Source organism: Marmota marmota, unplaced genomic scaffold (genome assembly GCF_001458135.2).
Source record: "Marmota marmota marmota unplaced genomic scaffold, marMar, whole genome shotgun sequence".
Lineage (NCBI taxonomy): Eukaryota > Metazoa > Chordata > Mammalia > Rodentia > Sciuridae > Marmota > Marmota marmota.
Window position 1 is genome coordinate 26,954,177 of NW_025999977.1, and position 18,251 is coordinate 26,972,427.

Genomic DNA, 18,251 nt, shown 5'->3' on the forward strand with positions numbered 1-18,251 from the left:
TAGTGGCACCTGCCTATAATCCCAGCAACTCAGTAATCTGAGGCAGAAGAACTGCAAGCTCAAGGCCAGCCTCAGCAACTAAGCAAGATCTTGTGTCAAAATAAAAAATTAAAAAGGACTGGGGGGGTAGCTCAGTGGTAAAATGTCCCTGGGTTCAATCCCAGCACACACACACACACACACACACACACAAAAAAAAAAAAGTATGGGAGAGGGAAAAGAAAAGAAATGAGAAGAGCAGAGCAGAGCCAATATGGGCATGAAGAAGGAAAGAGAAGAACTATTAGAAAATAACATGGAGTAAACCATTTTGTGTTCATATTTGTTCAAGAAATGTAATTACCTGCAGAGTTCTGACCACTTTTTTTGCCCAAATTGTGAAATCCCAGTAACATTTTTTTCCTTTAGCTATAATTAACTAAAGCATTTCTTGTATATATAATAGATTTCTACTGAATCCCATTAAGAAAAACAAATTTCCACCACACTGGTATTCACTGATGAGAAGGCCTTCCTATAGGTGAGGAACCTTAATCTCAAAAGGTGCAGCACGAAAAGAACAGGATATTCAGGGAGGGGGTTGTAGCACAGCAGTAGAGCGCTTGCTTTGCACGTGTGAGGCACTGGGTTTGATCCTCAGCACCACATAAAAATAAATAAAATATCGTGTCCATATATAACCAAAAATGTTTTTTTTTTTTAAAGAAGAGGATATTCACTACTTCTTGCTTGTAGTTTAAACATGGTAACTGAGGAGGCCTTAAAAAAAATTAAAATAGAACATATGTGAAAAACTACCACAATATACAACTATTTAGTTATCACAAAGCGAACATACACAGTTCACCAGTATCCAGGTCAAGAAATAGAAGGTAATGGGAGCCTGAAGTAGGAGGATCACAAGTTCAAGACCATCCTAAGCAACTTAGTGAGACCCTGTCAAATAAAAAAGGCTGGGTACGTAGCTCACCCTGTGGTGAGCTTTGCTCACACAGAATCACCCAGTACGGATACATTTATGTAAATGTCTGGCTTCTTTTGCTTAAAATGCTGTTTGTACAATTGTCCACATTGATAGGTGGAGCTATATGAATTTATCTTCCTTGCTATAGAGCATTCTTTTGATTTCCTTACCCCACCTCTACTTTATCAATCACCAACATTAGGTATTATAAAACAAATATTAAAGAAATTTTGTAAACTCCTTAGCAACCCTCATTCTGATTCAAGGGAAAAGAACATATAGCCTTTGGGGATCAGAAAAAGGGGTGTGGGGACAATAATGCAAGTCAAATTTGTCACCTGCAATGTCTCCTAAACAATTTAGACAACTTTCTGGAGCCTCTAGATCAGGGGTTCCACTATTGATATCATTTCTATTCTTTGAACTTCAGTTTTCTCTACTCCACACACTGGCTCCTCCCCAACAATATACAAGTGTTTTAATCTAATCATTCAGTGGCCAGGCTGTGGGCAGTGGATCTGAATGCCAGCCAGTAGTATAGTGTGCCCTTCTACAACCAATATCTCTAAGAACAACTCTCGCTAAGCCTGCTAAGCCTATTTTCTCCTTTGTATTATGAAAACACACACACAGAAAATCAAGAGAATAGAATAATGAAGACCTTTGCCCCCACTGTCTAGATCTAACTAATTCTAATATTTTGCAATGTCTGATTCATGTTTTAATGAAATAAATATTATAAGCTTGATTAGAGCACTCTCAATATACTCCCAAACCAAATATGTATATTTATGCCCATCTATATATAATATACATCCCATTAATGAACTAAAGCACTGTTTTGCACATTCTATAACTTTTAATAAATGACCACACTGTATGCATGTATTAATAAATGATCATACTGCATATACCTTCATTAGACATTACTTTTGAGATTTATCTCTTAGCTACTATGTAGAGCTCTAATTCATTCATTTTAATTGTTGTAAAGTAGTATTCCATTCTATGAGTATACCTCAATTCATTCATCTACTGCTTGCTGATGTACTTTTAGTTTTTTGGGGTTTTTTCCTCCAATTTAACCACCATTATGATGCTTTGAAAATCTCATTTACTTTTTGCTTTGTTGCAATTTTCCCCATGAGCATCATTTACTTCTATAACTGAAAAAATAAAAATAAAATTCTGTTCCATTCACTTTTTCAAGAAAAGAGGAAGGGTAAGAAGAAAGTTGGCAAGACTGAAAGCTCTCAAAGCAAAGCCCTGTGCTTAGCAGGACACCTTACTCATGCAAGGATGCAGAGTACATGTTGCACATTTTAACGGAACCGGAACAATCCATTCTAGAGTAAAGCCATGTTCAGAGCAAAAGAAATCATTGCTTTCATTAAAGGTATGGGATTTCAGGTGATGAATTTCTTCTTTATACGTTTCTGTTCTCTTAAGCAATGAAAATTAATAAATCTATTTTTAAACTGAAATAAATGATAGTAAATCATATTACTCGGGAGGCAGTGTGACACACATAAAGCTTCCTTACATAACTAGAAAAAGATTAATACAACTAATGGGGAAAAGTAAGCACATAGAAAAAAATACACACATCTATAACTTCTTTTATAAAATGAAATTTCTTGGGGCTGGGGATGTGGCTAAAGTGGTAACGCGCTTGCCTGGCATGCCCGGGGCGCTGGGTTCAATCCTCAGCACCACATAAAATAAAATAAAGATGTTGTGTCCACCGAAAAGTGAAAAATTAAATATTAAAAAATTCTCTCTCTCTCTCCTCTTTAAAAAAATAAAATAAAAGAAAAAGAAAAAGAAATTTCTTTACTCAAAGATGTCATACTTACCGAGCTACAACTAAGAACTGGTCAATCTGTCGGTCTGTAAGCGGGCTATTTGGATCCCAAACTTTCATTTCCAATTTTGACTGTTCTCTCTCATCTGATTCTCCTGCCCAAGAACAAAGGAAAGAGTCTGGGTTACTCACAAAGCACACTGACACACGTGGCGGGTAACTACGCTCACAACAGCATTAGAAATGCTCCAATGTAAGGTAAATGTTCACAGTTTTAATACATTCTTTCAGACAGCAGATGAACAAAACCTGATAAAGTGAACAATGAGGATAATAAAACCAAACCAACCATCTGGTATCAGCAGTAGCATGCATTTCCTGAGCACCTGTAGGCGTGCTAAGGAATATAAAGATGAAAGAGAAATCATCCCTGCCATAAGATACTTCAACTATGATAAAACATGTGCATAAATGCCTTTGATACAAATAAAAGAAATAGATGTCATAAGAGACATATTAATATGGCTGAAAGAATCCAAAGACTAGAGAAATCATGTCAGACTAGCTAGGAAACAATGTCACAAAGGGAGCGGCATTTCTGCTAAGAACTGAAAGGTTATGAAACCCTGGCAGAGGAAGAGGACTTTAAAAAACTATGAGAACAGGAACAAAGTCATGGGGTATTAAAATGTGATAGAAAAATAGCTCTTTTTGCCTGGAGAACATTAAGGGGAATGAGAAAAGATAGTCAACAGAAGGGGGGTTATGAACACATTACTGGAGATTCTACACAGATTTTCTGAACAGATTTTATTTGGAGGTAATGGGAAGCTATTGCCTGTGCATGTATATGGCAGGGGCCGGGGATGAAGGGGGACTGGTGATTGAACCCAGAGGCTCACACATGCTAGGCAAGTGCTCTACCACTGAGCTATATCCCTAACACATTTTACTTTATTTCCAGAGGGGTCTCACAAAGTTTCCCAGGCTGATCTCAAACTTAAAATCCTCCTGCCTCAGCCTTCCTCGTCACTGGAATTACAGGCATGTACCACTGCACCTGGCTAAGCCTTTGTTTTTTGAGTAAGGGAAGGACAAAACCAGAACCAAACTTCAATTGTCCTAGTTAGCAATGGTACGTGATTTACTCTGCACAGGTAACTGATGAGGTCAAAAATATGTTATCCAATTCCTTTGAGTTCCACCTGCAGTTAACGAATGAGCAGCTGAAACATGGCGCTAGAATAGCAACAGAGAGTGAAGAGAAGATTCAGGATGCCAGTGACACATGGAGGTAGAGGTTAGATTTCAAGTCTTATGGGCTATATGGATAGTGCTGGCATTGGCAGAAAGAAGGAACACAAATAGGAGGTGAAGGCCAAGGACTCACTATGGTACAAGATGCTTTAACATCTTACAGGGAGATACGACCATTGGGCAGGACTTGATGCAGAACAAAAGATGGTAAAAGGAAATAGGCCAAAGGTGATAGTGCACGCCTGTAATCCTAGTGACTTGGGAGGCTGAGGCTGAGGCAGGAAGGGGAGCAAGTTCAAGGCCAGCCCCAGCAACTTAGCAAGACCCTATCTCAAAATTAAAAGTACTGCAGATGTAGCTCAGGGATAAAGTGTCCCTGAGTTCAATACTCAGTCCAGAGAGAGAGAGAGAAGAAAAGAAGTAAAATCATAAGAGTCAACTGGAATTTTTCTTTATGACTATGAATTCTATTGGATTAAGTAAGAGCTCTTTGCTGACAGAGACTGAGTTTGGCTTTGTTTTAATTTTGATCACTGCCATGTATAATCAGGCAGCATGCCTTATACTCAGTGACATCATACCATGAAACCGAAGAGTCCCTGATGACCGACTCCTAGCACAGGAGCAAGTGGGTATCAATGGAACAGGAGAGGACAGACGAGGTGCCACTCAACCTGCAGTCTCAATCAGCCCACTGCTGTCAGGATAGAGATAGTAAAAGGTAAGTAACTAAGGGACCAACTGCCACTCCCAGCACAAAGTAGGAGCAGAGCAGAGCAGAGCAAGTGCTTAGCCACAGAGATCTAAAAAAATTTGAAGTTTTCATTTTTCATAGCTTTTGTTTACAAAAACCAACATTTCCCCTTTTTTTCTTTTGCCTATTTCTCTTCCCACCCTTCTTTTAATCTACAATACAGGTTCACTTTTAAAGACCAGTTAAAAACAAAAAAGCTGCAAAATATGAAACTTGAGAATGGAGACCAATAAACTTCCCTGTATCTTAAAAAAAAAAAAAAGTAAGAATTATTATGGCAAAAATGAAATACAGGAATGAGCTGAAGTGGTACTATTCAGTATTCAGCCCCTTCTGTTATATTCTGCAGAATGTAAGGGTAAGACTGATATTTACTACTGAAATTTGAGTTAGTTAAATTGATAAATTTCAACTACATCCATGAATCTACAGTATATATCAGAATTTATTATAAGAATTCTAAAATGAATTGCAAGCAATAAAAATATACTCCTGGATGCACTCAGACTAACACCAAACATATACACAATGCCAGAGAACAAAAAACAGCAACAAGGGCTGGGGTTGTGGCTCAGTGATAGAGTGTTCACCTCTTATGTGGGAAGCACCGAGTTCAATCCTCAGCACTACATAAAAATAAAATAAAGATGTTGTGTCCATCTACAACTAAAAAAAAAAAAAAACAGCAAAAAACTAAATAAAGAAATGCTCTATATCAAACAATGTGGATAAAATGAAAGCCTCATTTTTGATTAACCAAATAACTATATTCATATAACAGTTTGACTATCTTTTCACTGGGAAAAGCTCTTGAATGAACCTATAATTTGTATTACTAGATTTCATCTAACCTAGCAGCAATATCCGAATGGTCTATAACAGTGATGAATTTCATGATTTGGTCATGTGCATTCTTAGCCACTGTAATAGTCTCACTTCCCTCCTGCATTTATGATAATTCAGGCCAAACACTGAACTCCTACAAATGTACCTGACAATTAACTACATCACTGTAACTTCCTATTTTTGCTTCATATAATTTTGAAGAAATGCAGATAGAGAGATGATTTTAAATGTTTGTGTTATACCTCCAACTATATTTTAAAATTTCTAGAAGAGACAGAGTGCTTCCCTTAAGAGCACCTAATGGTGTTCACATACTCAGAAGAACTAAGGCTGCATCACATTTTCATTCAAGAGGCCCTTTCCTCAACAACAGGAAACTTTCTTTGTTCAAACTACAACTCATTTTCTTTGTACCAGTTAACACAGCACTATGCTCTTATGTTACATTTAATTCAGAAATACATAAGATAAGGATGCCATTTATTACCATTTTTGTTAAATATTGTTCTGAAAGTTCAAGCCAAAGTATAAAGATATGAAATAATGAATAGTGAGTTACTAGAAGGACATCAAAAAAACAAATATAAAAAACTTGGTGACATTTCAAACAAAGAAAATGTTTCAAAAATGACATTTGCAGTGAAAATAAAAATATACAGTATCATTTTACAAAAGTATCTCTCTAGATTAAATGTATAAAAATTTAGTTTCAGGAGTATATAAAATAGTTTTAATGATTTCTACAAATCAAATACTTTTTTATTAAAATAAGAAGGGAAAGGATTAACCAAACTGAATGGTGTTATAAAATACAGCAAGAGTAATCAAAACGAGTTGGGCTAGCGATGAAGCTCTGTGGTTGAAAGCTTGCCCAGGCCCTGGGTTCAAGTCCCACTGGCCCCTTCCAAAAAAAGTGTTGATTAAAGTGCAGAAATACGTTGGGCATGGTGGCACACACCTGCAATCCCAGCAACTCAGGATGCTGAGGCAGGAAGATCACAAGTTCAAGGCCAGCATTAGCAACTTGGCAATAATTTGTCTTGAAATAAAAACCGTGAACTCATGCTTTCTCCACTTATATGTAGGCCCATATGTATAGGGTCAGTGAAATTAAAAACAGAATCCAAGATGCAGGGTCAACCCCTCCTTTTCAAACACTAGAGAAATGTTTTCATAGCTTCTTCATCTATAACTCAAAGCATCCCAATATGGTTTTAACATAGTAGAAAATGCCACAGATTTTGAGGCCACTAATTTGGCTGGTGCTTGCACTAGAGGAAGGCACTTCTATAGAATCTCTTCCTTTTTATCTTCTGTGGTACTGGGGATGGAATCCAGAACCTTACACATAGTTGGCAAGAGCTCTACCGCTTAGGTACATCCCCAACACTTTTTTTAACTTTATTTTTGAGGCAGGCTCTCACAAAATTGCTGAGGCTTGCCTTAAACTTGTGTGATTCTCCTCAGGTTGGAATTTTGGCTTAGTGGTAGAGTGCTTGCCTAGCACATGTGAGGCACTGGGTCCAATCAGCACAACATAAAAATGAATAAATAAAATAAAGATCTTTTGTCCATAAAATAAATAAATAAAGGTATTGTATCCAACAACAATAACAACAACAAAAAACCCTTGTGATTCTCCTGCCCCATCTCCCGAGTAGCTGGGATTAAAGGTGTAAGGCACCATAACCGAATACCTTTTCTTCTTTTTTTTTTTCCTCCATAAATTCTCAACTGTGAAAATGAATTCTTATTTTTCCCTAACTGGAGAAAGCCTCCCATGTACTAATATAATTTCTACTTTGTCTACTGCCATTTTCCTATTTACTGACTACAGATGAGCTCATTCTAGTTTTAGAAACATGCATTATTGTAGTAAAAGATGCACTAATTAATTCTGTAACTCTCAAAGAGAGATAGCTCCTGAAATTCCTAATCACTGACAAGTGTTTAAGTAACAGCAATAGACAGAGTTGGACAGGAAAGAAGTACCAGTAACAGCTACAGAGTGTTGAGCCCTGTGCTAAACACTCCATGAGAATTATTTCCTTTACTCACCAGCCACAGTGCTTTGATATACTCCATAAAGAGGAAGTTACAGGGATTGAATCATTTCCCAAGTTTATCCAATTAAAACACATCAGCCAAGTTTTACCCAAATTTGTGAACCCAGAATAAATTCTAGTTTAATCATTTAATGTTATTATAATATTTAAACAGAAATTTTAATTAACATGTAAAATAATTTTTTTCTTAAAATTCTAATATTCCAACATATTTAAATAAAAATTCCAAATTTCCCACATATGATATCTTTTTCTATGGAAAATGTGTAAGTGGCTTATTTAAACTTAATGTAAGATTTAAAACCTGAAAAAAAACTTTACCTTCATTTGCAAATTACATTCTCATCATTCTAGACCTCCAGAGTTTGTTAGGTGGTAGGTAGCCACAGTGAATTTTAAAATTCCAAAGCCACAAAAACACTTTTATTCACTAGCAAGAAAATGACACAACAATCTTTTAGAATCCATCAAGATATGTTCTCCAAGAAAGCAAGCCTGAAACATATTCTGGCATGGTACTGCTCCTGCCACCTACCCAGGATATTAATTCTAGTTCTACATTTCATGCCAATGCAAATGGGAATCTGGCCACTGGTCAAAATGTACCCACTCGGGAGGTTGGGGGTGTAGCTCAGTGGAAGAGCTCTTGCCTAGCGTAGGTGAGGCCCTGGGTTCAATCCTCAGCACAGTTTAAAAAAAAAAAAAAAAACTAAACCAACAAAAATGTGCCCACAAGAGTATCAAAAGGTTAGCATGCATGTATTAAAGCTAAATCCTAACTATCTACTTATGAATATTATATTTTCTACTATTTAATTTCTCTGCAATCAGATCCTGGCTATACATAGTTGTTTCAGTGATGGCAATGTCTGTGCTTTTCAAGTGTGGTTTAATTGTTCCCATATCTATTGGTGTCCCTACTCCCTCCCCCTCTAAAACATATTCATTAGGAAGAAAAGGGAGGAGGGGTTCTTTAAACATTCTATCTAGTTGGTCACCTGATTACAAGTGAACAGAAAAATTCTGGATAAGCTTAATGCTTGAGGTTGCAATAAGAATCCAAAATAACTTCTTCATTTATGATTTTATTAAAAATTGGGTCAGGTACAGTAGAGCATTCCTCTAATCCCAGCAGTTGAGGAGGGTGAGGTAGGAGGATCACAAAAGGGTAACCTAAGCAACCTAGCAAGACACTGTTTCACAATAAAAAATAAGAAGTGGTGGCCCTGCATTCAATTCCCAGGAACTACAAAGAAAAAGGTGGGGGGCATTTCTATAAAATCTACAAATGTGATGTTCCTTATTAAAGATGAATGTATAAATAACTAACAAGTTATAAACTTAAAAATAAACTTAAAAATGTAATAAAACCTATATGACTAAAACTGTATGGGGGTGGGGGACCCTCACTCCCATAATATTTAAAAGTAGCCTTGAAAAAAGGAAAAGTCATCTCTGGTTAAGACACTTAAACATCATCAAAACGTCTATTCTCTCTAGAGAACTTAATAGGAGGAGGGGGTCTTTTCAGGTGTTCGCCAAGCTGATGATAAAAGTTCATTAGGAAAAATAAGAATGCAGCAAAAGGTAAGAAAACACTGAAAGATAAGAGCTAGGACTGGGACTATTCTCAGGCCCTACCACATATTACCAATTCTCTGTAATTAAGCAGAGAGGCACAAGAGCACAGAGAGACAAATGGATCAGAACACAAACTCAGAAACAGAACCATATAATGCTCAATATTACAAAAACAATCAATATATCCCAACCAAATTAGAATTCTAACAAAATCCGAATGGAAGAAATCAACAAATTAAAGACAAACTTCAGCAGTAAGGAAAAAAAAAATCCATAAAGACCCACATCCCACTCTCAGGAAATGAGGGAAGAGGGTTGGAACCATTCTGTGGTGGAATGCTTGCCTACCTAGAATCACATTTTTAAAAATTTAAAAAGAGAGAGAGAAAACTTTCCATATCGTAAAACATGTAAGTGATAAATAAATAAGCCCCATAACGACCACACTATGGAATACAGTATATAATTTCATATGTATATAACAAGCAGCCTGGAGGAACATGTTAAATGAATAAAACTCAGTGACAGCAATTAAGAAGAGATACCCTCAGAGATACTTTTATTTTCAGTATAACTGCATTTCCGACATTTTGTGTTATTTGCAATAAAATAAACTTTAAGATAGAAAAATGGAAAAAGACAGAGAATACAGAGGAGTCCCTTGGTTTTGCTAGGTTACAAATGGAAGTAGACTCAACATAAGTACTTTATTTTTTAAAATTTTTTCTTAGTTGTTGTTAGATCTTTATTTTATTTATTTATTTATACGTGGTGCTGAGAACTGAACCCTGAGCCTCACACATGCCAGGCAAGTGCACTACTGTTGAGCCACAGCCCCAGCCCAACATAAGTACTTTTACTGCACAGTTTCCTGGAGATTTTGTACCAGGTATGCAGTACTCACCAGTAGCTCAAATGGTAAACCCCTGAGCCCAATGGCTCACCAGGGTACCTCAAGAAGCTCAATAAGGATATGCTTCCCACTCTGTCCATAACAATCAGAATTTCTTATTTAAGGTTGTATTGTGTAATATTTCTGAAAAAACCACTCACCCACAGAAAAACTAAGAGAAACATTGTGTTAAAAGTCAACTAACACACAGACCCACATAAATCAATTAACACTTGTTCATGAACTATAAGATATATCATCAATAAATATTCATTCCCATTTTGCTAATATGAAGGATCCTTTGTTAGATAGCAGGCATAACTTACAACCTGTTAAGAATCATTGCTCTCACCTGGAAAATACAAACCTAAGAACCACATGTTCTTTTCTGAGAACTGAAAGAATAAATATTGTACTTTATCTATTGTTTCCTAAAATAATTTTTTTAAAATTCCCAGCTAGATATATATGTTTTCCAAATTATATCCCACCCTTTATGCTTTTCGGGGGCCAATACTATATTCAAATGGTTTTTCAAATAAATAAGAGCTTATGAGACAGTATGATCTGGTTTTTGTTTTGTTGTTGTTGTTTTTGGTTTTGGGGTTTTTCCCCCCCGTTGTTATTTCAAGCATTTCTACCTGTATTTGGTTCAGCACTTATTCATATCACTAATAAGCAAAAATATGTAACTTTACTATATGTCTAGGCTTACACACGATGCTCAAAGGAGAACCACAGAATAAACATCTCTGAAAGACCACACTTACAAAAGTCGAATAGTAAAAACGGTATAAAAGATTATGTGAATGACCTGATCTACAGAGCCAAGAGAAGTGAGAGACCACATTTAGGGAAGAATAATGGAAGGCTGCTTGGGAATGCAGAACCAAGCGGGGGGACCTGTGCAATGAGTACACAGATGGACTTGCAGAACTGTTTTACTAGAAGAACATACATTTGTCAAAAACTCACAGAATTGTACACTAAAAAGGGTGCGGTTTACTGCATATAAATTCTAACTTAATTAAAATAAGAAAATACCCTCATACAAATGACAACTTGGAAGACAGTTTGTCGGCTTCTACAAAATTTTAAACACACGTGCCCAATGATTTAGCAATTTCACATCTTGAAAGACATTTTCCAGTTGTATCTATAGAGCATGCAGTATACATTACAAAAGAGGATACTCATTGTAGCACTAGCTATAAAATTAAAAACCAAAATTTTTTAGTGAAATAATGTTTACTAATTAATTACTTAAGTACAATGTTGTAAGTCTAATACCAAACACTAAGGACTCTAAACATCCAAAACTGATTTCTGTGAGACAAGGTGATTTGCACAGACATGAAGGTCACAAGCAATTGAATGTGGTGGCTCACACCTGTAATTCCAGCTGCATGGGAGACTAAGATAGGAAGATTACCCAGTTCAAGGCCAGCTTGTGCAACTTTAAGACCTTGTCTTATAATAAAACTTAAAAAGGGATGGGGCTATAAATTCAGTAGTAAAGCCCTTGCCTGACATGTACTAGGCCAGAGGTTCAAACCCTAGCACTGCAACAAAAAAGGTTATAAACAATGTCTCAACCTGTAATAAACTCACTCACTACAAACAATCCACTCAAAAAAACTGCCAAAACAGTCAATAGAGACTTGGCATTTTGCTCTCCCAGCTTTACTGACTTATCCTCCAGGTATTTGAATTTGTAAGAATTTTGAAGTCTGAGGCTTGATATGTTTCATAACCACTCCATTTACCCACCACGGACAACCATGTATCCTGTGATCTAACTCTTGTGCGTTATCTGTTGACTTAACTTTTGAGTTTGGTTTCTAGAAGTAAAAACATGCAAAGAGAGAGAAGAACCCATGGAAGAGCATATTCATTTTAATAACCAGATGGAAGCCAAACAAAAGTAGAGGGCTTTTTGTGCAAATAGCAAAGACCTTCAAGGAAAGACTGATAAATTCTACACTTCTTTTTTTTTTAATATTTATTTTTTAGTTGTAGTTGAACACCATATCTTTATTTTATATATCTATTTTTATGTGGTGCTGACGATCAAACCCAGGGCCTCTCATGTGCTAAGCAAACGCTCTACCACTGAGCCACAATCCCAGCCCCAGTAAATTCTACACTTCTCTATTAAACAAATTTAAAAGTCACTATTAAAATTCTTTTAAATCAGGGGTTGTGGCTCAGCGGTACAGCGCTCGTCTCCCATGTGTGAAACCCTGGGTTCGTTCAATCCTCAGCACCACATAAAATAAAATAAAGGTATTGTGTCCACCTACAATTAAAAAAATATTTTTAAAAGATTCTTTAGGGGCTGGGGTTGTGGCTCAGTGGTAGAGCACTCGCCCAGCATGTGTGAGGTGCTGGGTTCCATCCTCGGCCCACATAAAAATAAATAAATAAAGGTATTGTGTCCAACTACAATGAAAAAAGAACCCAAAATATTCTTAAAAAAACTCTTTTAAATCAAATGACAAAAGTGGAAATACTTATGGACAAAGGATAAATACCTTTAATATTCAAGAAGTTCTTATCAAGGGCGGGGGTTGTGGCTCAGTGATAGAGCGCTTGCCCAGCATGTGTAAGGCACTGGGTTCTATCCCTGGCACCACATAAAAATAAACAAATAAAATAAATGTATTGTGTCCATCTACAACTTTTAAAATATTGTTTAAAAAAGTTCTTATCAACAAATAATAAAAAATAAGAAACCAGATTTTAAAATGCATAAGGAACCAGGCACAATAGCACATGCTAGTAATCCCAGCAGCTCGGGAAGCTGCCTCAGCAAAAAAGTGAGGCGCTAACCAACTCAGTGAGACCCTGTCTCTAAATAAAATACAAAATAAGGCTGGGGATGTGGCTCAGTGGTCAAGAGTTCAATCCCCAGTACAAAAAAACCAAAATGAAACAAAAAAAAAAATGCATAAGAAATTCACAGAAGAGCTAAAAGTAACCATGGCAAGCATAATTATAATTTTTTTAAACATTTATTTTTTAATTGTAGGTTGACACAATACCTTTTTTTTTTTAATGTGGTGCTGAGGATCAAACCCAGTGCCTCACACATGCTAATAAGCAAGCGCTCTACCTCTGAGCCACAACCCCAGCCCATAATTATAATTTTTAAAAATAAATGCTCAAATAAAAAAAAAAAACAATGATATATGAGTTTATCTAGAAGAAAAAGTAAAAACAAAGGCAGGCAAGAGTCCTAATGACAAGTATTGGTGGGAGAATCTGTCCCTCATACATAAAAATGCAGGATAGATACAAAGGATTTTCAGTATCTAAAAAGTAAATAAAGGGGTGAATGGATTAGCTCAGCAGAAGAGCACTTGCCTGGCATTTGCAAGGTCCTAGGTTCAAACCCCAGCATTACAACAAAAAATTTTATATACCATTTCATTTCAAGGGAGTTGTGACTTTAAAAACATAATATATGTGCAGATTTTCTGTCAGCATCTTTTGTAATGCCAAAAAAAAATGGCAATACCTAAAAATCTATCATTAGGAGACTGGAAAAGGAAATTATACATCCATCTGGGGGAAAAGACACTCACACATTGCTGGTGGGGCTGCAAATTGGTGCAGCCAATATGGAAAACAGTATGAAGATTTCTTGGAAAGGGAATGAAACCACCATTTGATCCAGCTATCCCTCTCCTATGTCTACAACCAAAGGACTTAAAAACAGCATACTACAGGGACACTGCCACATCAATGTTTATAGTAACACAATTCACAATAGCTAAACTGTGAAACCAACCTAGATGCCCTTCAGTAGATGAATGAATAAAGAAAATATGGCATATATACACAATGGAATATTACTCAGCATTAAAAGACAATAATATCATGGCATTTGCAGGTAAATGTATGAAGTTGGAGAATATAATGCTAAGTGAAGTTAGCCAATATCAAAAAACAAAGGCCGAATGTTTTCTCTGATAGAAGGATGCTGATTCATATTGGGGATGGAGGGGGGACCATGGGAAGAATGGATAAACTCAGATAGGGCAAAGTGGAGGGAGGGGAAGAGAGAGGGAGTGGGGGCAGGAATGAGATGGACATCATTACTTTAAGTACATGTATGAAGAGTACATGTATGAAGACACAAATGGTGTGACTCTACATTGTACAACCAGAGATATGAAAAATATGTATATATGGCTATATATGTAATATGAATTGAAATGCATTCTGCTGTCATATATAACAAATTAGAATAAAGTTTTTAAAAAAGAAATTATACATCCATGGAAAGAAAAGAATGATAATGTCACAAAACAGAATGAATTCACTTTTTATGTAAAAATGCCAGTCATATACTGTTGAGAAAGAAGTGGTTACAAAATAACATGTGCAGTGTGCCACTGCATGAGAAGTGTTCCTGAACCTTGCAAGCCAGGTATGAACAAAAGAAATGCCCTGAACAGTTACAGTATGCATATAGAATGAAGGAGAAGAGGCGGCATTCATTGTCTACATTACACAGTCTGATTTTTTTTTTTTTTATGGCCAGGAGGTATTTGGATGGTGATACTGGGGGTAGAACCTAAGGTTCTCTATCATTGAGTCACATCCCCAGCCCATTTCAGTTATTATTTTGAGAGAAGATTCTCACTAAATTCCTTAGGGCATCGCTAAGTTGCTGAGGCTAGCTTTGAACTTTGAAGCCTTGTGAGTCACTGCGATTACAGGCATGTGCCACCACTCCCAGCTTTAATTTTTATTTTAAGGCAGGGTTAGGTAAATTGCCCAAGCTGGCCTCAAACTTAAAATCCTCCTGCCTCAGCCTCCCAAGTAGCTAGGATTGCAGGCATGTGCCACTATGCCTGTGGTATTTCGTTTTTTAACAGTAAAAATATTTTACTTTATTTTAGAAAATAGATCTTAGTGTACAGTTGTGACAGGAGAAAGAAAACTAAGTCTTGCTAGGAACGATCTGTTTTTAAAAATGCAAAGCTTTGAATTCTTCTGGTACATAAAGTACCCAGATCAGCTTTAAAAAAACCTACCAAAATGTAGCTGCTAGACTCCATGGCCACCTGGGCTAGATGACTTCAAAGGGATTCAACAATCTCAAGGAATAAGCATACCACATTAAAACACAAGTTCGAAACCACTAACGATCTTAAAGCTATACTTACAGACAGATATAGCCGTAAAACTCAAAATCTCTGAAGTCACAAATGAATAACTGATGAGAGAAATCATTTCCCACTGCTATTTGTTATGCTTCTAGGGCTGGAAGGGCTCATAACTCTACTCTTAAAGTTGCTTCTTGCACATGAGGATGAGAATACTTGAATTTCAAAATACAGGTTTTCATAGGACTTGAAACCCAAAAGAAAACGTACCTTCTAAGAGCATTTCTGGAATGTCTGCTTGGTATCTAGGACCCACTCTGATTTCACCTTTGTCAGCTAATAGTGTTTTCACTGAGGGGTCATAGACCAAGGAGTAGAAAAAGGTATCCTGAAAAAAATGACAGAAAATACCTAGGTAAACTTAATTCCTTTTACTGTTTGTAGAGCAATAAAATCAATGTCGCAATAATAAAAGCATAAAACTTCAGAGAATATATAAAATTTCCTTCATGTGAACAAATTCATAAGTCTTTAAGGAGAGTACAGTGTTATTGTCATCATGTATAATAGTGCAGAATTTTAAAAAGCAAAAGAAATAGCTTTAACTAAAGTAGATTATAAGGTTTTATTATTTGTTTTAGTTTTTTTTTAATACCTTTATTTTATCTATTTTTATGTGGTGCTGAGGATCAAACCCAGTGCCTCACACATGCCAGACAAGTGTGCTACCACTGAGCCACAAGCCCAGCCCTATTTGTTATAGTTTGAAAGAGAAAAAATTAACTGCTCTAAAACAGAGTTTTGGAAAGCTAGCAAAGTTAAACCAAAACTCAAAGGTCAGACACCTAAAATCAAGTATCTTCTAACCTCCAATGTCTGCACCAAGCAGCAGGCTGTCTTCATGGACACAGGCACTCTAATTGTTTAAGTGTCCATACTACATTTTATTCAAAATATTAAAAGACACACACATCTCACATTGACTACACTGTGTAAGAGTTGAATTTACATGTAGTTTATGAATATTACAGTAGAAATTTAATTGAATACTTACTAATTATAATTCTGAAGCTCTCTTTTAAATTCTGAAATACAGGTATGTGTACAGACAGGCATACAAACATAACTAAACACACCACCCACCAATAGAACACATAAACACTCCAATGGTCCCTTAAGAAGCTCAAATGCCCTAGAGTTACGGGGCTTAATGGAGAAAATGACCTGGCCACCAGTACTGTACTAAATTCTGAAGAGCCACTGGAGTCTAAACCAGCAAAGTCCTATCCTCTGCTTCCCATTAGGATCAAGAGATCATGTATTGTAAAATTCTCTGCATTCTATGCTAGAAGGGCTTATCCCTACCATCAGCATGTTACCGAGATCAGCCAAGCAAGCTACAAATAAGAGATAACTACCAGACCGTGAAGTGACTCCTTTTAGGGCTCTTACATACTATAGTAAGGACAAAGGGGAAAAAATAAAGTTATTCCATTCACTGAGAAATTCCACATGATATTTTAACCATGGATCACTGTCAGGAGAAAAGATTAAACAAGTGCTAAAAAGTGACACTAATATGTGATATTTGTGTATATTTTAAATGTTATCTAAGAAGTAAAATCTGTAAGAAAATATAAAAAACCATCCTCCTTAACAGAGTAAGAGGGGATGATCACTATGTACTCAGGGTTCTTTGTTTTGCTTTCTAGACAAAAACAATAAAGCATATTACTCAGTATCTGAAAACACTGCTAATGGCTCACCATGAGATTTAAAACCAGAGATACCTAAGGTCCCTTTTAATCTGTAAAACTCATTAACATGGTGATCCAATAAAAAAGAATTTTAGGGGACTTGGTTTGTGGCTCAGAGGTAGAGCGCTTGCCTAGCATGTGTGAGGCCCTGGGTTCGAGCCTCAGCACCACATGAAAATAAATAAATAAAAGGTATTGTGTCCGACTAAAAATAAATATTTTTTTAAAAAAAGGATTTTAGGCGCAAGGGTTGAGCCCAGAGGTAGAGTACTTGCCTAGCATGTGTTCAGTCCTCGACAACACACACACACACACACACACACACACACAAAGAAATGAGTATACTTAGAGTCAAACAGTTGTTTAAAATCCTTAGATCTGTGTGTACTGATACAGGAAAATATTTGAAATATGTTTAGACTATATTATAAAAAAAGTTTTAAGAACATTTAGATCAGCCAATTTCATGAACAGTTAAAAGTAAAGGATAATGATTACAAAGCTGTTCTTTGAGTTAACAACTTCGAATACGTCAATTTCAATATTTTATGCACTATTTATTTATTTAGTGGCACTGGGGAATTGAACCCAGAGCACTCTACCACTGAGCTACATCCCCAACCCCTCTTTTTTTTTTGAGACAGGGTATCCTACGTTGTTCAGGCTGGCTTTGAATTTGTAATCCTCCTGCCTCAGCCTCCTGAGTAACTAGGATTACAGACATATGACGCTGTCCAGGCTCAGTATTTTATTTTTTTATTTTATTTTTTTTTTAAAGCTTTTTTTTTTTTTTTTAATATTTATTTTTCGGCGGACACAACATCTTTGTTTTGTATGTGGTCCTGAGGATCGAACCCGGGCCGCACGCATGCCAGGCGAGCGCGCTACTGCTTGAGCCACATCCCCAGCCCCTATTTTATTTTTTTAGTTGTAAATGCACACAATATCTTTATTTTTGTTTATTTTTTTATGTGGTGCTAAGGATTGAACCCAGTACCTCATGCTTGCGAGGCAAGCGCTCTACCACTGAGCTACAATCCCAGCCCCTCAGTGTTTTTAAATGACTAAAAAACCAAAACAGATCTTTCAAGGATGATCTTGTAATAGATGAGAGCAAGTCTAAATCACACACAAAAAAAACTGTTTTTCAAATCAAAAAGTATGAGACAAGCAGTATTATTTTCCTAATTTTTTCCTCCTGCAAAGAGAGAGA

The 18,251-nt window shown here is 36.4% G+C and overlaps 1 protein-coding gene across 9 annotated transcripts in view; it reads right to left on the reverse strand.

Moving 5' to 3' along the window:
* Positions 1 to 18,251, reverse strand: part of Mta3 (metastasis associated 1 family member 3) — a 166,955-nt gene that overhangs the window by 90,174 nt on the left and 58,530 nt on the right. For all 9 annotated transcript variants that reach the window (XM_048804472.1, XM_048804473.1, XM_048804471.1 and 6 more), the window contains exons 6-7: positions 15,552 to 15,669; positions 2,821 to 2,923 (exon numbers count right to left, since the gene is read on the reverse strand). In XM_048804472.1, the coding sequence (XP_048660429.1) occupies positions 2,821 to 2,923; positions 15,552 to 15,669 (221 nt within the window). The remainder of the gene's footprint in view (positions 1 to 2,820; positions 2,924 to 15,551; positions 15,670 to 18,251) is intronic.